General features: G+C 31.3%; 1 protein-coding gene across 1 annotated transcript in view; it reads right to left on the reverse strand.

The window, feature by feature from the left end:
• Positions 1 to 4,089: 4,089 nt before the first annotated feature.
• Positions 4,090 to 21,920, reverse strand: part of LOC134694404 (uncharacterized) — a 39,788-nt gene continuing 21,957 nt past the window's right edge. The window contains exons 16-30 of the mRNA XM_063555413.1: positions 20,841 to 20,972; positions 19,570 to 19,686; positions 18,176 to 18,442; positions 17,614 to 17,745; positions 15,709 to 15,834; positions 11,326 to 11,451; positions 9,881 to 10,012; positions 9,377 to 9,634; positions 8,634 to 8,747; positions 8,031 to 8,156; positions 7,524 to 7,658; positions 6,844 to 6,966; positions 6,158 to 6,412; positions 5,586 to 5,852; positions 4,090 to 4,952 (exon numbers count right to left, since the gene is read on the reverse strand). Of these exons, the coding sequence (XP_063411483.1) occupies positions 4,090 to 4,952; positions 5,586 to 5,852; positions 6,158 to 6,412; positions 6,844 to 6,966; positions 7,524 to 7,658; positions 8,031 to 8,156; positions 8,634 to 8,747; positions 9,377 to 9,634; positions 9,881 to 10,012; positions 11,326 to 11,451; positions 15,709 to 15,834; positions 17,614 to 17,745; positions 18,176 to 18,442; positions 19,570 to 19,686; positions 20,841 to 20,972 (3,173 nt within the window). The remainder of the gene's footprint in view (positions 4,953 to 5,585; positions 5,853 to 6,157; positions 6,413 to 6,843; positions 6,967 to 7,523; positions 7,659 to 8,030; positions 8,157 to 8,633; positions 8,748 to 9,376; positions 9,635 to 9,880; positions 10,013 to 11,325; positions 11,452 to 15,708; positions 15,835 to 17,613; positions 17,746 to 18,175; positions 18,443 to 19,569; positions 19,687 to 20,840; positions 20,973 to 21,920) is intronic.

The following is a 21,920-nucleotide window of genomic DNA, read 5'->3' on the forward strand; positions in this document are numbered from 1 at the left end:
TACTAAAACTACTGGATATCCAATGATTGGTGGAAATGAGGTTGAGGCCATATTAATGATGAACAAGAATCAATGATAAAATATAAATGACCTTTTGCTTACAGTGTCTAAAAAGTAAACTTAATCATAAAATCTTAATGTTGACCAACGAATTTTAATATGATGTCTGGCTAACCATGTTTGTTATACATGTATAACTTGAAATGATTCCAAATACAGAAATTTTGTTTCCTTTTATACTCATAACTGCTTACAATCAGTTCAATCACTTGATAATATATTAGTTTTATATAATTGAACTATGAAGGGTTATGGAGTTCGTGTTGCTTATTCTTGGTTTTCTATGTTGTGTCATGAATACTATTGTTTGTCTATTTGTCTTTTTCATTTTTAGCCATGGCGTTGTCAGTTAATTTTCCATTTATGAGTTTGACTGCCTCTCTGGTATCTTTCGTCCCACTTTTAGAACTAAACGGTATCTCACTTATTTTTTTTTATAAAGGAGTAGGTTTAGTAAGATCCCTTTTTGGCCCCAAAATATAGCCGTTTTATAAAATTGGAAAAATGTAACCGTTAAGCTATTTGTTGCAAAGTAGAATGATTCTGCTACATAAATATGGGCTGTTTTTGACAATACAATGCACATATACCCAGTATTTGCATCATTAAGTCATGCTAATTTACTGAAATCGTCACAATTTTACCATTTTAGTTAAGTTTTAGACGGTTTCCGTCTGAAATGAAAGTGGCCGCATTCGTGTTCATTCATAATATTGAAGTGTAAGTTGTACTTGATGATAATACATCTATACTATTAAACGAGAAGACCTCATTTTTGGTGTCGCTTCTCTTCTTTCCACAATAAATTAATCAACACGCCTTTGTGTGCTATAGGTACAGTGCATAGTTGCATTTGTCATCCATTCATATCATTATTCAGATTGAGTTATTTTGGGAGAAAAATGAGAAAAAAGGCATTCGGATATTGTCCCGTCATTGGACGAAATTTTAAGTCTGATTAGACTTCCGGTTTGCGTTTTTCTGTATACTGTATTTTAAGAATTCTATCTGCTATCATTTTCAAGTTTACTATCCACGGCGGTCACACAGTTTATTAAAGAGAGGTTTTGTATACTATATCAATGACCACCATGGATCGATTAGTAAACTTCAAATTGAAAGTAAATACACTATATTTATATAGTAATGAATGTTCATAACGGATGAGCACTACAATTATTCAAGTGAACTTTTGATACCTTTTCTGAAATTCTCCAGTTATTAAATCTTTTACAAAATTCATTGGTTACAAATAAAAAGAAGATGTGGTATGATAGCCATGTTGAGACAACTCTCCACAAGAGACCAAAATGACACAGAAATTAACAACAATAGGTCACCGTTCGACCTTTAACAACAAGCAAAGTCATACCGCATACTCAGCTTTAAAAGGCCCCGAACTGACAAAGTAACAGAATCCAAACCAGAAAACTAGCGGCCTTATTCATGTACACAAAAAAAAAACGAAAAACAAATGTGTAACACATAAAAAAACCGACAACCACTAAATTACAGGATCCTCAGTTACTTAAATGTTTGTAACATACTCAATGTAATATGTTCATATTAAAATTGATAGAAAACAAAAAAATGGGAATTTTGGAAATAAAGGAGGAGGGATATAAAAAATACATTTTCCTGTCCCCAATAACCTATGACTTATGATACTTTTGCTGAAATTCCCCACTAAATTTATTATGGTCATATTGTAATTGATAGAAACCCAAAATTGGGAATTTTGAAAATAAAGGAGGAGGGATAATAAAAAAAAACACATTTTCCTGACCCCAATAACCTTTGACTTATGATACTTTTGCTGAAATTCTCCAGTCATTCAATATTTGTTCTTCCAACAACACTTTACATACTTTCAACTACGCTCTGAATGCCCGCGATTTCGCGGGTGTGTTCTAGTGATATATATAAAGGTTAAGGATAAACACTGATGCGGCCACTTTCGTTTTTGACAAAAAACATCTGAAAAATGACGATTTTTGGCATATTTAATAGATTTTTCATATTGAAGCTTGCATAGGAGCGTTTTTAATGACTTAATCAGTTAAAATCTGTCACATTAACTAATGGAATCAATTTAAATAGTCACTTAAGTGTTTAAAAAGTGCCTAAAATATTTCATTAGATGAACTTGAAAATGAGGCCAAAATCGGCCCTTACTGACTCTACTCCTTTAAAAAGACTGATATAATTAAAAAAAATATATTTCATTATTATCTGGATATTTCTGGATATTTGTAAAGTATTTCTCAGGGATAGTTTATTGAAACTTGGACATTGAAATAAAATTGTAACATGCAATCTGAAGAAAAAAATAAAGAAAAAAAGAACTTGGTTCCTATTCAATAAAATAGTTTTGGCACATATCATGTAGACAATTATAAAAGTCCTGAAAGAAAATCAATTCAGCAATGCAATTGTAACTAGGAGTTTGTTCAGTGACCTGTATATGCATCTCAAGCACTATCTGAGTAACAATCATGTGCAGTGATTTACATTAGGAATTCAACAACTTAAAATCATTTAGCTTTACACGAATCATATAGCTTAATATGTATATCAGCTTTGCAATAATCTTTATAAAAAACTGCGGTAGAGAAGCTGCAAATTTTATTTTGTTTGTTTTAAAACAAACGCGATCATTTTAATTTTCCTATAGTCAACTTTTCATTGTTGTGTAGCAACATCCAAACAGCATATTAAGTATATGTGTCTCAAATAATACGTTACTCTAGAGCTAGCTCAAAGTACGTTGATTTTGTTGAATGAGGAATACTGGTTTCTCAAAAGTTACTAAGACAGGGCTATGAATCAAACAAATTCAGGTCATCACTCAAGAAATTTTACGGTCACTATCATGAGCTGATTGGCCTTTATGACAAAAGTGTGTCAGAAATCATATCAGATATTCTTCCTGAGTCATAATAACCTTCCATCATTACCGAACTGAACAAAGAAATAACACGACGGGTGCCGTTTACGGTGCAGGAAATGCTTACCCTGCCGGAGCACATGATTTCACTCCCGGATTTTAGTGTAGTTCGTGTTGGTTCTTAATTATTATTTATAACTGTTGATGTAAATGTCCTTTGGTTTTGTGAGTCTTTGTTTACTCCTTGGTTTTGATTATTATTGTCTCTTACCAAAAAGTTGGCATAATCTTAAAGAAATGTCCAATAATAAATTCTTAAAAACTGAAAACGAAGAGATGTCCATCTGTTTATTTTTTTCATTATTATTTCTCTTTGTTCTTCTTTACTTTTAAACTGATTCCCGATGTAGTAAATAAGTCAGCATTTTTTTTTCATTATGTCTGTAAATTCAATTTTTTTCTAAATAAATTGTCATTTACATTATAGTATGTGACAGACCATTATTATGTATTATTTTGTAACATCTGTACTAATTTAATGTACAATACTCATTAGTACTATCTCATCATATTTATCCCTTCAAAGATTGTATTGACCTTTTATTGCAATGTGCATAAGAAAAGAAATTAAAATGTATTTGTCTGGCAATCTCACGAAGTTTTTGTGACATATTGTTATTCTACGTGTCTCTTTTTATTTTTTATTTTACTTTTTATGTCCAGCTTATATCTTAGAATTGTATGGCATTTCCAAGATGGCCATCGTTACAATGGAAACAGAAGAATTGTGAAATTATTTGTTTTGTTTTTGGTTAATAATTTGAGTACGTCTGAACTTTGGAAATGGTCACTGTTACCATGGACATAGCAGAGATATTCTTCATTTTTCAAATGCCGTAAACTTTATGAAACTTCAACAGAATGATACCTGAACATGTGGATAATTGTAATTTGTCATTTGAATTTTTAAAATGGCCGCCGTAACCATGGAAACAGCAACAATGTCCATTGTTAATTTGTGTGTGGATGTGCTCTTTAAGATTTGGAAATTTCAAAATGGCTGCCGTTATACTAACATTTGCTAGCAATTACAAATCTAGTTTTGTTTTGTTTTTCAAATTAAAAAAAACTGCAGCTTCTTTTTAAAAAATTGCACTATAGAACATGTTGTACTTTGATACCTTCAGTAGTTGTGGCATCTGTGATTGATGCCTCTTGTTTTGTTGCTTTTTCGGTTGTTGTTTCTTGAGTTGTAACTTTTTGAGTTGACCCCTTTTTGATGTGACAACCTTGGTGTTTGCTTCTGGAGTTGTTGTCTTAACTGTGGTAACCTCTTGAGTTGTCGCTTCTAGTGTTGTGGTAGCATGTTGTGTTGTATCTTCTCGTGTAATTGCGTCCTGTGTTGCTGCATCTTGTGTTGTAGCCTCTCTTGTTGAAGCTTCTTGCATGGTATCTTTTTTCGTTGTAGCCTCTTGTGTTGCGGTAGCTTGTTTTGTTGTAGCCTCTTGCGTTGTAGCTTTATGCGTTGTAGCTTTGTGTGTTGTGGCTTCTGGTGTTGTAGCTTCTTGCGTTGTAGCTTTGTGTGTTGAAGCTTCTTGTGTTGTAGATTGTTGTGTTGAAGCTTCTTTCGTTGTAGCTTTGTGTGTTATAGCTTCTTGTGTTGTAGCGTCTTGCGATGTAGCTTCTTGTGTTTTAGTTTTGTGCGTTGTAGATTCCTGTGTCGTAACATGTTGCGTTTTAGCTTCTCGTGTTGTTGCTTCTTTTTGTATAGCTTCTTTCGTTGAAGCTTCTTGCGTTGTTGCTTCTTTTGTTGTAGCGTCTTGCGTTGTAGCTTCTGGCGTTGAAGATTCTTTCATTGTAGCATCTGCCGATGTAGCTTCTTGCTTTGAAGCTTCTTTTTTTGTAGCGTCTTCCGTCGAAGCGTCTTGCGTTGAAGCTTCTTGTGTTGTGGCGTCTTGTGTTGTAGCTTCTTGTGCAGTGTTGCTTGCAGTAGTGGTTTCTAGAGCTAAAGATTCAAAAAATTAAATCATTAGATTAAGTTGATGATCTTTTAATGAAGTGTTACAAATCTGTTTGAACCAATGACAACATTGCATTTGTAAAGCTTTTCCGTTTCTTAAACCAGTTCATTGGATCTTTTATTAAGTGTCACTTCAATCATTTACAAAAATCGTTATTCATATATACTGCAGCAAAATTTTCATTTTTTTTCAAAACGATACAACTTGTATAGAAATATTTAGCCATGTCATGTCTAAACAGTGTCAACCAGAATAATAAATTCATAATCAGGATATGTTAACCAACACAATGCTTGTGCTATATAAACAAATATTTTTTTATATATAGAATTGCACATGGCTTCATCAATCCCAAGCAATAAAACAACATAAACATATTAAAGGGTACACACTGGGAACAAGTCCTGCATAACCAATTTGATAATTGTGCATTCATTATTATTATTTGGGTATCAGTTTTCGTGGATTTTGTTGGTAAAGGTATATCAAGAAATTATAAGCTCAACGAGGAACATATTTTAAATTGTCATTGATTACGACTTTGCAAAGCACAAAATCAAATATCTACAAACATGTAACTTCTCCCCTATCCACAGTACTTGAAAATATCAGCCTACCTTTGCAACTTCCATCAGCTATTTTCTGATATCCAGTCACACAATTGCACGCATGGGTACCATTTAAATTGTTACATTCAGAATTAGAAGTAGTATTACATATAAAGGGAGTAACGTTACATTCATTAACATCCTCAGAACAGGTGGTTCCATACCAACCAGTTTTACAAATACAACTGCCGTTAATATTGTTACAGGAGTCTGTATTGGTTACAACACAGCTACAGGTCTGAGCACAGTCTTTACCAAATGTGTTGGAACTACATTCTGGAAAGGAAATGATTTTGAGGTCAGGAATAAGAAATTAATACATTAATACCTTATTATCTGTTATAAAGGATTTGGAGGTTTTTATTTCAGTATTTAATTTAATTTTTAGGCCATTTTTTTCTATTTTTTTTAACCATTACTCTACTCTCTATTCTATAAACACAGTCCAGATCCTTTTATCTGGAAGATTATAAACTGTCTCCCTGTAAATATGAGAAATATATTAACACACATTTGAAGTTAGTAGTCAAGTTGAAAAGTACAAAACAGACATTGATAAAAAAATAATTCTGTCGACGAACCTTTACAAACATCGACATAGTTAAAATAACCATCATCACAGACACAAACATAGGATCCATTGGTGTTTTCACACATTGAAAAAGTCTGACATATTGTTGATCTTGTACATTCATTGACATCTGATTCACAATAATCCCCAGCCCAGCCAGTTTTACAATTACAACTTCCTTCAGTGTTGTTACAATAATTGGTGTTTGCTATCACACATGTACAGTTTTCAGCACAGTTATGTCCCCATTCTCCTTCAGCACAGACTACAATTCAGATAGAATTTAGTTTAGTTTAGTATAGATCAATACCATGGAATTTGTTGTAGGTAAATTTCAAACAGACTTACATATAATATGGACATCAAAGTTTGTTTTAATAAGTATTGAACTACATGTATCGACTTAAAGAAAACATATAAATGGAAACATCTTTCTTCAATACAACGTTACACAACTATATATTTGATCATGACGAAACAATCTTTTACATGGATATTTTTTTTCATTTTAAATTAAAAAAAAATTAAATGTAAATATTAACTACATAAATAAAAGCAACTGTAGTATATCGCTGTTCAAAAATCAGTCGATTGAGAGAAAACAAATCCGGGTTACAAACTAAACGGAAGGAAACACATTAACTGTATATAAAAGAAAACATCGAAACATCAGAAACACTCAAATTGTATACCAACCTGTGCAACTCTGTGCATCACTCTCTAGTTTGGTACCATTGTTGGTACAGGAGCATTCGTATCCTGGTGTTTTATCAGTACATCTATCAGCACATGGATTGCTCGTCTCACACTCGTCGATGTCTGAAATTTTTAACAAACATAATGATCTTTAATTATTTACGCTATAAACATGATAAATATACTGTTATATCAATTTTTGGTGAAACTCACCTTTTAAATTTTTATGAATTATTTTCAGTTTTTCTTAGGCCTTGTTGTCATAACAATTAACTTGTGAAGGGATTTATTTTTTTTAATTACTTGAACCATGTATTGCGCTTTTTGTATTTCTTGATTTTTTTTTTATTAAAATCAAAGAACCTTTTACATTTTCAGAGCTCCTTCATGTCTTTCAAACTTCATGACTGTAATATTTTTTTACATGAAAGTGTAAAAATTTAATAAGTTGTATCGCTTTTTGAAGACGTATTATGTGTTTCTCTTAAGGTAAATGGTTGTTACTTTGTTGCTATCTTTTTAAGATATATCCCCCTTGTATTTTTATTCATATTTATCATTACATTAAAGTATATTAATAAACAAAATGATGGATAAAGTTTTAGTAATAAGATAAATATTAACAATGGAGCACATTTTGGAAATCTTAACTGTCTCAATCAAATCAAGGGAAAACCTACTTTCACAGATCCCAGTTACATTATCAGTCATTGTAAGATTGAATCCTGTTGGACATGTACAGTATTCTGATCCATCAGATTTAACAGCACAAGTTCCTGGGTTTGTACAATTCAAAATGGAACATTGGGTCTTAACTGTGAAAACAATAAAAAAAATACTCATAATATCTTTAAATATTGTAATGCATACAAACTTTTGTGGTCATATTTTACCAACTTATTTTCATATATGATTGGTACATTAAAATATTACAGCCATTTTGTGAGAAGTTGCATAAGTCTAATCCTATAATCATGTCAATGGTATTCCGAATCAAAACGGAATTAAGTAAACACAGTTAATTTATTCAAAACACAAGTCTGATTATTTAATCAATGTTCGACCTTTTAAAAACCACCATGAAATACTTATAATAAAAACTGATTTTATGAAATAAAAGTAAATTATTATTTCCTACTAAGTAGTTATCAAAGTGAAATTAAGAATTTCTGGACCAAAAAAGTTACTTGTGCATTTCCTCTGGTCTGTTGGGCTGAGAAGATATCCATCATTACAAGAACACTTATAATTTCCTGGAGTATTAAGACAGTTCTGGTCACACTTGTTCAGGGTTGTGTCACATTCATTGATATCTACAATTTAATAATACGATTTCTCATTATTCGCCTAATAAAAAATGTCCACCAAAACGTCACTGAATATATTTTGGCAGCTATTTCAAAGTTGCAACTCATTAAATTTCTTTTTTTAAATTACTTATGTTGTGCTCGTTTATTTTAGCAGTCAATGAACACTTTTTGCTTTCTTCACCTCTAATTATTTTAATCAAATTACATTAAATTTATATAATTAGAGATGAAGAAAATAAAACATTTATAAAACTTCGTAATTAACAATTTTCAAAATAAAATAGACTATGAGCTATTAAATTGATTTCCCTCTTGTAATACAAATGTCAAGTCTTTGGTCCTTTTTTCTTTTGTTTCAACAAATTATTAGCAAATTACATTACATTTTGCTGAATATATCCTAGTAGAATTATTACACAGAATGTGATACCGGGATCTGATGTAAAATTTTACAACAAAATACTAAATAATCGACATTACCTTGACATCTCTCATTTGCATCTTTTGTAAAACCATTTCTGCAATTACATGTAAAGCTTCCGTCTGTATTGGTACATAGTTGATCACATGGATTGTTATCACACTCGTTTACATCTAAAAAAAAGTAATCAGGGATAACTAAAGTGCCCTGAACACCTTTCTACGAACTAAATCAGGAATTTTAAACAAGATTCAATTACCTCTACTTTTGAATGTAAAAAAAGCCAAGCCTTTGTACAGGAAAACAACTGAACATGATCACATGTCACAAATTAGTTCATAAAGTATTTTTTCATATAATATAGACAATGTACAAATGATTTAACAGGGCTGTAGTATGGTTTAATGGTATATGGTTATATTCAAGATTATTTAACTGTGTTTTCATTATTGAAGACATTTTAGTTGGACTTCAATATAACAGTTAAGCTAAAACAATTTTAAGAATATTATTGAAATAAAAAACTGGCTTTCAGCTGAAGGACGGGAATTTCTCGCTAAATTGTAGAACCTATTGGTGACCTTCTGCTGTTGTGTTTTTGTGTTGCTTATTTTGTAGGTTTTTTTATGTTGTGTCATGTGTACTATTGTTTGTCTGTTTGTCTTTTTGTTTTTTGCCATGGCATTGCCAGTTTATTTTCGATAAATGAGTTTGACTGTCCCTCTGGTATCTTTCGTCCCTTTTCTATGGTCAGGTTGTTTGACACATTCCCCATTTCCATTCTCAATTTTATTTTGTTTACCAGTACATGTTCCGGTTTCATTCTGATAACCAGCCACACACTTGCAGACAAAGGTGCCAGGTGTGTTGACACATCTTTGGTTGAGAGAGGTATCACATGGGTTGACTACACCATTACACTCATTTATATCAGCATCACACGTGGTCCCCTGCCATCCTGATTTACACAAACATCCAGTGACACTGTCACATCTCTCTGCCCCAGGACCACAGTTACATGTTTTATTACAGTTTTCACCCCAGTGAAACTGATCACAATCTGTAATGTACATAAAGCTAATGTGACCAATATGTCATGTAATATATATATATATCAAATTAAAAAGGTCCATACATAGTTGAATTTTGAAAAACATATTTATCTTTCTGCCAAAAAGATTAAGCGATTATGTTTGTAACAACTGCGATTTGACATATCTCATTTCAATTAAAGGGGAAAAAATCATTTAAAAATAAAAAAAAAACATATGGTTTTATTTTTATTTTCTCAACATGTTGTACTTACTTGAACAAGTTCTTTGATCGTTCTCCAAGAACTGACCAATTGTACAACTACATTTAAAACCTCCTGCCATATTAGAGCATGTTGACTTATCAAAACACAGATTTTTACTGTCATCGTTACATTCATTTATATCTACAAAAAAAAACATATATTTTTAAATATTTGACTGTGGTAACTTTCAATTTAATTTTTGTTCCATATCAATAAGGAATACATGCATTATCATGTTTCCATACATTTAGGAACCTCTAGTCTTTGTTAATAGGCTTAAATATTTTGAAATGTTATGTTCAGTTGTATTTTTCAGATTTAAGTGTTGCGGAAGATAACCTTTGAGTGCATAATTTTCTAATTTGTTTGAAGACCCGTACGTTGGTCATGTTGGTGACCTTATATGCATGTTTTTATGAGATATAAGTTGCTTTGAACTAGCTGTCAGATAACTGCGAGTACTCTCAGATCTGTTTATTGTGTCTTTTTGTGTCGAAATGTATAATTACACGGCCAAGCCCACTTGTATTTTTGTCAATCTGATGAGTTGAGCCTTTTTCAACTGATTTATATAGTTCTTTATTTTGTTGTAATGATATACCACTGTCCGAGGTTAGGGGGACGGTTGGGATTCCGCTAACATGTTCAACCCTGCCACATTATTTATAAATTTGCCTGTCCAAAGTCAGGAGCCGGTAATTCAGTGGTTGTCGTTCGTATATGTGTTACAATTTTGTTTTTTGTTCATTTTTTAATATAAATAAGGCCGTCAGTTTTCTCGTTTGACTCGTTTTACATTGTCTTATAGGAGCCTTTTATAGCTGACTATGCGGTTTTGGCTTTGATCATTGTTGAAGGCCGTACGGTGCTCTATTGTTGTTAATGTCTGTGTCATTTTGGTCTCTTGTGGACAGTTTTCTCAATCATACCATATCTTATTTTTTTCTTTATATAAGTCTTCTTCTGCTGTTTGGTTGGTTTTAAGCTCACAATAAAGCCCTCATTTTATGAATATTTTGTTTAATATCTGTGACCATCAAGTTACACTTTTCATGTAAGGTATAACCAATACGGTAGTTAGTTAAATCTGTAGTGTGACTTCCTTCACCACGTGACCAGAATGTAGCCATCGTCATTTTCAACACATGCTGATAAACGGATGATTTATTTTTATTCTATACTTACCAAAATATTGTGGAAACCAAAATCTAAATAGATGTTTACCCTCCCTCAGTCGTATAGAAATCATGTAACGTACTTACGGAACATAAATTATTTCTATACTTTCTTTTGTAATGACGATTCTGAAAGTGCTGAAAACTTTATTGGAGCAGGGATACAGGCGTGCCTCTTATTTGGTTAATGAAGTCAAAAAGGTGTGCGAAATTGACTACCGGGGTATCTTTTTCGATGAAAGATATTATTCCAGAAATGACGTATCAACAGTGATTTACCTGTACAAGTTTGGTTATCAGCCTGTAGTACATATCCAGATTGACAATAACAAAATACAGTGCTGTTTTTTAATCTGCAGGCATAACTACAGGTAAGGTTACTCAGAGTACCACATGGATCAGACACTAAAAATTAAAATTCTAAACTAGTACCTGATTTACAATTCTATCATCTGTAAACATTCTTTAAGTATATATGTTAATAAAAGAAATGTAACTAGCAAATAAAAAGTTTAAGTATCAGTGAAAAAAACATCAGGAATATTTATTGAGATTATAGAGTTCTTATAACCTATAGTAATTTTTAACACATTCTATATGATAAATAATATATAAAGATTCTGCATTATTCGAATCAATTGCAGAGTTGTTGTGAATATCATACATAATATTTTATGTTATCAAGTATCTTTCTCGACATTCAAGTATGAGTTTGATATACATAAACTAATTCAATATGCAGAATATTTATTTAATATACAGAATATTTATTTAACACACAGAATATTTATCTAATATACTGAAACTAATTTAATAAACAGAAACTAATTCATTATACAGAAAAATGATTTAATAGACAAAAACTATGTCATTATACAGAAAATTGATTTAATATACAGAAACATATTCAATATGAAAGAAACTTCACTCATATTCAGAATCTTATTTGAAGGGGCACTAGGAACTAGATATATAATAAAATATAAAATCAGATTATATTTTTGGTTCAATCATTAATAAAATAGTGAAATGATATATTTCGCTTTAGTTATAGATGGATAATGCATGCATTTGGCGTGTTCAATTGTTTATAGGAAAATAATGTCAACATTTAAAGTGCAGAAAATCATTTGATGTCCTTATTTAATCCTAAAAAAATGTATGCAGATAAAATTGATGTTTACATACTTATGTAATCTATAATAAGAAAATAACAGACATAGAGAAATCTAAATACTCGAGTTTGATAACTATGTTTATATCGCGTATATTGTGGTAATCGTTGGTCAAATCGACAGTTAATCATCACTGTGTCTAAACCACACCGGCAATTTTTTTTCGGACTCGATGGTATCTAAAATTCGGCACAATGACGGAACATTAATAGATAGAAGAAAGCTAGGTTTCCTTTAATTTTCTTATCTTTTTTATATCGAAGAATATATATACATATACAACTATTTTCTATTGTGATATGCAATATTTTCTACAACCGTTCTATATTAACGAAGTAATAATGCATGTCAAAATGACGAATTGAGTGAACCTTGCCTCGAAATTGTTTAATTTCTCGTTAAATTGTTCACATTGTACGGAAAGGAAGGTACGGGTATTTTTAAGTATGTAACGAAAGAAATGGGTTATGTCAAAATGGAACTGGCCGGTTTCGTCAATGTTTTCCACCCGGTTTGGTCATATATTTCACAATGCATAAACCGGTTTGGTCAAATAAAAAAATCATAATCGCATTGCATTATAATTGATAATTTAACTTCAGTGTTAAAACAGAGTTTTGTGACCGGGTCGTTGGAAAACAAGCTCTTTCACACGACAACGGCTTATTATTTATATGATTAGTCTCACATTCAAAAAAATAATAAGCAAACACTAGAATTTCTACTCTTATTACGGAACACAAATAATTTTAATTTTACTTTGCATTCAATTTTGTTTAACAGCAGAATAGATAGAAATGAAAGTTTTAAAGAAAATTGAGGTTAAAGCTCTGAAATATTCGTTTTCTATATGAATATGGAAAATATGTTTAAACTTGAAATTAGAGTTAAACTTTACGGTCTTAAAAAAATCGAAACACACAATTAATATCCGATTTTCTCATACAATAGGATAGGCACCTTTATAAATAATCTAATCATTCCATGTATGTAATCTTTTCTATGATCGTTAAAAATAAATCTTCTTAAGGATAACCGTTGATGAAAAGACCAATGTATATATGCATGCATAATCGACATGTAAATTGATTGTTTATAGGAATAAAAGGATTACAACTACCATGCATCGAAGGTTGGGTCGGAAAGGGGGGGGGGGGCAATCTATACGTCCTCTAGATTCGCCACTTATCTTATAAAGTGTATACCGAATTAAAATATTGTAAGAAATAAGAAAACAGGGACACCCGCGAAATCGGATTATGTGAGGTTGATTATGTTTATTATAAACATTCTCATTGATATTTTTAAACAAGCGACACGAAGTGATTCGAATTCATAAGGTTTTGAACTATTTGTATAAAGTTGCATATGTCAAAAGTTAGAAGGTTTGACTGTAACATATACAAGTATGGAACGCAATATAACGATTTTTTTCCCTATTTACCATATGTCAATTGCCCTTGCCCTTGACCTCATTTCTATATTATTTTCCTTCGGCGACAGACCTTCATCATAAATTGAATTGCGACCATGTAAGCATATGTGACATGTCAGTGCGTACACTTACATATCAAAAATGTGTCTTAAATTTTTCATTGAAAAAAAAACCGCCAGTGAAGTTGTTTGCTATGTCCGATCCGGTTCGTGAAATTTTAAATTTTCAGTTGTTACCCTTTTTTTAAATTCAAGAACGGTGTAATTTTGTTTGGAATTCTAGATTGTTTTTAGCTCACTTGACCCAACAGGAAATTTTTTTTTTCATCACTTGGCACCGGTCGACCGTCGTTCATTGTCTTTCAATACATTTTTTTACATAAATGTTCACATCTAAAATTACTAGGCTGCATTTAACAAATTTAATTTAAAATCATATGTCTTTTTTAGTTATAATTAAGGTATCTTGTTTTAAAAAGTGTACCGTGACCCCGCTTGTTAACCAAGAAATAAACAAAGGGGGCATGCACGTGCATGCAGTCAATTAATCAAAAACAGCTGTAGACATAGACAATTCGAAAGGGCAAGATAATTATTTTTAAAATGTTGAGCTCTACCATTTATCCATTTACTATAATACTATAAAGTTCTCACATTAGTTCTTGAATGAGTTATTGCATTGCCCTTAAATGACGAATTTGAAGTTCTTTTATCAATTTCTATCTATTATTTTCAAACATATATATAAAAGTCATATAGCAAAAATAGAAGATATACAAATAAATCGACTTGGCCGATATCCTAATAAGACTTATTGACCTTTAATTTAGAGTTTTTTTTTTTTTTTAATTTCAATGCGTTTTTACACGCCCGTCACAATTTTGACAGGACGTATCATTGTATACATCCGTCCGTCCATCCGTCTGTCCTCCCTTCCATCCGTCCGTGCCTCCCTCTTGAGTTACAAAACTTTGTAAGTAAAAAGGAGTGCGTTTTTCTTAACATGTCGCGCCATATCTCAAAACGATTTATCATTATTGCATCAAATTTAACAAACTTCTTAATAATATAAATCTTCTGCATACTTTTTGGTGATGTTTTAAATTTTGTTTATTAAGCGTTATTTATTTTTTTTTGTAAAAAAAAAAGGGGGGTCACATATTGCGATGTACAAAAATGTATCTCAAAACCTATGTAAAAAAATATCATAATGTTAATGTTAGAAAAGTAATTATATATCAGTGTTTGCTATTGAGTATTCAATTTAAAATTAGTTTTGGAGATCAGTGAAATGACGGATACGCCTATATTAGGAAAATGTATAGTACTATAATTACTTAGTATGTTAATAAATGTAAACACGCCAAGTTTACTTATAATAAATATATATTTAAATTCTGTCGAAAGACAATGTTTAGATCCGTATTATCGTTGCTTTTCATATATTGTTGCTTTTAAAAAAAAAAACGGGTGATATAAAGAGACGAAACCGGGTGATTGGTTGTAAACAACAATGACGAAACCGGTGTATTTTAATTTCACATGACCCATTTCTTTCGTTTTATACACAGAAATACAAGTATTGAGATGCTCATTATAACTAGTTTTACAAACTCCGTGTCACTATCTATCTTCCCGTAACTTTTATTCCGTACAATGTGAACAGTTTAACTAGAAATTAAACAATTTCGAGGCAAGGTTCACTCAATTCGGCATTTTTACTTATTTCTTCGTTAATGTAGAACGGTTGTAGAAAATATTGCATATCACAATAGAAAATAGTTGTATAAGTATATATATTCTTCGATATCATAAAAAAATAAGAAAATAAGGAGAAACCTAGCTTTCTTCTGTTTTTTAATGTTCCGTCATTGTGCCGGATGTTAGATACCATCGATCCGAACAAGTTTTGCCGGTGTGGTTTAGACACAGTGATGATGTTGCATACGAAACCATTCCATTTTCGTAGTAAAATATAAGAATTTTAGTAAAATCGTTGAACATGAACTTGACAGCTAGTGCTCTTTAATAAAATATAAACTAATTCACCTACCTTGTTTGCAAGTCTTTCTGTCATTGTTGAGTTCATACCCAAAGAAACATCCACAGTTATAACTTCCTACATTATTGACACAGTCTTGTTCACAATCATCAGACTCTGATGTGCACTCATCTACATCTGTAGTATATCAAAGATCTTTAAATTAAGATCAATCACTACAAACTATGTAGAAAAACTAATTCATTGCCAGTAATGTCTTCATGTTATATCTTGATATTTTTGTTATTTAGAAAATTTAGTGTACATGTTCCGGACCATATGAGTATTTGGACCATACGCGTATGGTCATGACCATATGGGTATATACTGATATGGTCCAGCCATACGCGTATGTCCGGGTAATTAACACTCTGTTAAGTTAACTTGAAGACTTTAGAACTCTCATAATATGGAATTACCGTTCATCAAAAAGACGCTATCATATAGGTAATTTTATTATTATATTATAATAAAAAGATAAGCTAAATAAAAATTAGAAGTTTCACCTTGTTAATTTTACTTACTTGTCAAAATAATACACACATTTTATACTTATGATAATTACCGATGGTCAATATCGACTTGTTATGACGAGTGAATGGCAATATTTCGACTTAAAAAATAACTTTGAAAAATTTCTTAATGAACTGAACAACATTTCACAATTATGGAGTAACTGGAAAGTAACATAGTTTAATTAAGGGGTTTGTATTGCAGTCATGTTACGATATTTGAGATCTACGGCTTCTTTTTAAAAATCACCGTAGACATATCGGAATGACCCAAGACCTCGGTGTCACTGTACGCAGACCTACAAAAAGGCTAGATTTTCACTCGCAAACAAAAGGTGTAAATGAAAAGGATCGTGCACAACCAACACTTGCAAATGCAAAAAACTATGATACCCTATGGAAGTAAATGTCAACCAAGCCTACATGTTAGAATGTAATTAACGATGAAAACTAACTATGGCATCAATATTTAACTTTTACGTAGCATTTGTATTATAAAAATAATACATTGTCATGTTACCATCATCATTTTTAGATAAAGTTTTTGTATTATTGAAACTTTTATAATGTAATTTAAAAAAAAATATACCTATATTGTCCAAATACTCATATGGTCCGGCCCGTTAATAACCAATCGAGTATTATAATCATATGGTCCGACCATACGCGATTATCTTTCAGTTTTTCCGGTTTTATTCACAATATATAATCATAAATGTAGTCTGAAATACTGTATAAACAACAGCTTATTGTTCAAAATAATTATTTTTTCTCTCTAGAAATCTTTTGGGATATTTTTGTAATTGAGTATGTTTTGTCTCAGTGTATCAACCAAACCTGGTCAAATTTATTTTATTTAGGTGATAGTCAACACATGGCATGTCGTGAATGAGGATACAAATGTTCAATTTTCACTTTTAAATGATAATATAGAATATCCATAAAATTGGACAAGTGACAGATATTAATATTTCTATAACCAGGTTTGAAGAAAATATTACACTTTGTGTTACATTTTGTTAAGCTGTAGATAGGTATCTCTTTACATATAAACTACATTTTGTTCTATTTTTTACCACTTGATAGTTATGATTTTTTTATCAAGTGTTTAAATGTTGCCCTCAAAATGCTGTTAAACATATGCAATTAAATAACTTTTTGGTAAACGATGTATCTATCGACCCCAGAAAAATCATGAACTACTAAGTAGCTGGACTAAGCACATAAAATTATGCAATATCATCAATTTTCCAAAAACTCGGTTTTTTTTTAAATAGGAACTAGTGATGCAACTTCTGAATCTGCTCCACTTGATTTGAACAATGAACTGACATTTGTGTATGGTGTCACTTTTGAATCTTTTAAAACCTTAGAACTCATGTATGTTTTACGTTTCTGACCATACCTTCACATTCGTATGTATTTTTCGTTTGGTAGCCAGTGTTACATCTACAGGTATATCCACCATCTGTATTTTGACACGTTGAAATTGTTGATGAACAATTGTTTGTTGTTGCACTGCTGCATTCATTTATATCTAAAATTAAGCATACAAATAGGACAAGATCTGATAATAATATTAACCTATCACAGTGCCCTATCATAATTTGCTTTTTCAAAATTAAAACTAGCTTTCTTAACTGCTTAAATCTGCAGTTTTGACAGTATAACACTAGTATAATAAAGCTGGTTTTAAACCAAACCATTGATACTTGTTTTAATGCAACAAATACCCCATTATATCTAGTTAAACTAGCATTCAAGAAAGAAAAGAAAAGTACAACAAAACAATTACACCTGCTCTAAAATTGACTTGAGTTTTTATTAATATAAACTGCACCACAATGACAATTAAGTAGTACTACGTAAATACAAACAATAAAAAATGGACTCGTTCTACAATATGTGTTTAAAAAATACATAATAATTTACAATACATGATGTACCTATTTCTTCCCAATATTTACCTGCACAGGAAACGCTGTCGTCTGCAGACACTTTTTCATAAGCAGCTCTACAGTTACATTCATAGTCGCCATCTTCGTTTACACAAGTCTTATCGTCAGATTGACATATGCCTGGACTATCTACACATTCATCGACATCAACGTCACAATTAGTTCCGGTCCAGGCACTATTACAAACACATCCACGACTAGGATCACATCGTAATGCGCCTGGTCCACAGCTACATTGACTAGCACAGTTTTCACCATAAAATGGACTCACACAGGCTGTCACAAGATAAAACATGCTTATAAAAATAAACAATAAACACAAAATATATTAAATCAGAGTGGACTAATGTTACAAATATATTTTCTCATCACCCTAGATTTTGAGACACTACCAAAAGATCGTTTTTGTGTTTCCCTCTTTTGATCTTTACTGCTGATAATCTTTATTTTCGGTAATTAACCAAATTTCCTCGAAATGTAATCTGTTATGAAGTATTGATCACTTTACATCTTTTTGTACAAGAAAAACATAATAATTACTATAAACATTATATTTAGTGTTTTGCCAAGGCTGTATTTGTACATGTCTATCCAAAAATTGATATTTAAAGGTTTAATTTGCAATAAAACACTTTCATTTTAAACAAACTGTTTTGTTCAGTTATGTGATGGGCAATCATATTTCAAATGAACGAGGAATCTGTCCATGGCACAACTGATGCCCTCTTGCATAAAATGTTTAAAAGGAACATAAATGAAGAAAAGTAAAAATAATGCAACAAAAATGTGTACCTGATTTTAGATTTGTGCTTAAAGTATATTGTATAAGCTTTATAACATTTGGGTGGAGTAAATTGAAATTGGAGAACAGAAAGAGCAATTTGTCCATTTGAAAAGACGCATAACTTCAATTCAGTAGAGCTATGACATGAACATTTGAACTTGACTGTTGTATGAGGTAATAACCATTGTTTAAAAGTTTTATAACATTTTAGTGAAGGCAAATAAAGTTTGAGAACAGAAAAGAAAAATATCAACATTTTTTCAATATGCATACCAGCATAACTCTAGAACGGTAAAAAGTGACGATACCAACATTCGAACTTGGTCTGTGTCTTGTGACAATAAGCATTGCGTATAGATTTTATAAAGTTAGAGAATGGAAACCAATTTTGGGACATACAGACCGAAGTTCAGACGGACAAAGAAAAAAATTAATGCATGTTATTAGTGATCTAAATTGATATGATGTTGTTTTTTTTACTTTTCTTGTCTTTGAAGGATCTTTGAAGGATAGTGTATTATTATCAAACTAATATATATTCAATAGAGAGGTTATAAGATAAGTGCATCATGACAATCAAATATTTAAGTTCAGGCATTATTTGTATTTATATTTTTACCTGAACAAGAAGTTTTATCTGCATTTAATTTGAATCCTGTATAACAGGAACAAGTATAGCTTCCAACAGTATCTTGACATGTCTGTGTACATACATTAGCATCACATTCATTTATATCTGAAATATTAAATTATCAATTGTTGCAGGAAGAAAGCTACATGTACAATTTCACATATACTAATATAAGAAGATAAGTGGTATGAGTGCCATTGAGATAACTCTCCATTCAAGTCACAGTTTGTTAAAAGAAAACAATCATTGGTCAAAAGTATGGCCTTCAACGCAGTGCCTTTGGTCACATTGAAGCTGGCTGTAACGGCATTTAAAAGTTTTGCCTTATAATAGGAATTTTAATTTCATGTTGAAGTATATCACACTAGGTGACAAAGATAAAGCAATATATATGTATATATATACATGCCAGCATATGTTATTCTTTCTGAAGGTTTGTAAAACATATAAATATCAGATCTTATATATACAACTCGTCTAAACATCAACCCAACAATGTTAGATCTGTAAATTTGCTTTTGCAAATTTTTGGTTCTTCCCTCGCCGGGATTCGAACCCATGCTACTGTGATATCGTGACACCAAATCGCCTGCACTGCAGCCGTCCCGTTAGACCACACGACCACCTGGGCCCTCAAAAAAGAGCTTTCGGTGGCCATGAGTTACCTTTCCACGTCAGTTTTAATCTAGCGGCGTACTACAGTACATGATATATAAGGCATGAAGATGTTATTGTTACAGATCAGCTAAATTATATATAGTAAAGGATCTTACAAATTAATGTAAGATACAGTCACAGAAAATAATTATATTCATAAGTACGTCTGAGTCAGTGACAACCCTACAACGGATGTATCCATCGGATCGCCATCAATGATGGTGATAGCTGTTTGACAATCAAAATGCATAAATTATATTCAACTTTTCTAGTTGTTGCCTTTTGTAAATCTAACTTTTTATTGTAATAAACAAATCGAGGTGTGTGGTTCAGTGGTGTTAAATGATTTAATACTGTCATCAATTCATAAAGTGAATTGGTTATAGTTAGTTTTTTTGGTATGAATATAGCCCTTGGGCGTTTCCCTTTGTCAAGTTGTAAGAATTACTGATTTACTATACATTCTGACCTTATTTATTGCCGAAGACTGTATAGCGACCTTTAGTTACTCAACACTAGGTTATGATGTATCTGGTAGAAGTTTTTATCATTGGCAATCATACCATATTTGAATTTTTTATTTATTTGATAATGATACTTACTAGAACAATTGCCGCTACTGATATTAAGTAAATACCCTTCAGGACAAATACAATCCCAGGTTCCTGGATTTGTAGTGTTATCACAACCGTAACTACAGGTTAAATTCTGCAGTGCACAAACATCAAATATTGCTGGAAAGTTGGAAAAAAAAATTGAACAACAAGTAATTTGAATATTTGACTATCAAGAGGATAAAGACTTGGTGAAGTATATCATGTATATTGCAATCATTGATGCAACATTATTGGATATTAAATTATAATATTATCTTTAAATATAAATAAATCTTTCAGTTGTGTGCTCAAGCTTGTATAGTTTGCACTTCCCCTTCTTATCATGCAATTGCAGGGGGGAATTAAAGGTAAGACAATGTCTCAAGACACTCAGGAAATTTCAAATCGTGTTTGATTGCTTGCAGTACATGCATTTCCTTGAAAAAAATCTTGTTTTTCGTCAATAAATAGTAGTTGTAATTGCTTGTTAGTCATTCTAGAATACTTAACGAGTGTTAAAATTAGTAAAAATAACAACCAATAAAAAACAGTTTAGAAACTTGTATATGTTTAAAATACAATTTCCAACAGCATTAAATACGGGGAGAGTGTACTGGAAACCACTTTGCAAACAGTTTTATCTTTGCATACAATCATTTTTAACATATCTATCACATTAATGTTTGAAGGATCTTATACGTACGATAGCATGACATTGGTGTCAATTATTTACATCAATTCCCCACTGAAATAAGAACCGACAATTTCACATGCAAAACGAACGTGGTTATTACACTATTCTGATATCATACAACACAAATTTCAAATATCGAAAAAATTCTTATGACCAAATAACACTGATAATTACTCTTTGGATGTATTTCTCTATTTGAATTCTTCGAGAAGTTTTTCTTTGAACATTTAGACTCTTTCACTTTTTTGTTCTGTTAATTGCAAATATATATCATTTTATTTGATGCAATGCAGTGACAAGAAATTAGTGATTTGTAGGAAAACAAACAGTTTTTTGAAAACATCAGTTTATATTTGATAATAAATAACAATTAAATAGTATAATGGATTAGG

The sequence above is a fragment of the Mytilus trossulus genome, chromosome 13 (genome assembly GCF_036588685.1).
Source record: "Mytilus trossulus isolate FHL-02 chromosome 13, PNRI_Mtr1.1.1.hap1, whole genome shotgun sequence".
NCBI lineage: Eukaryota > Metazoa > Mollusca > Bivalvia > Mytilida > Mytilidae > Mytilus > Mytilus trossulus.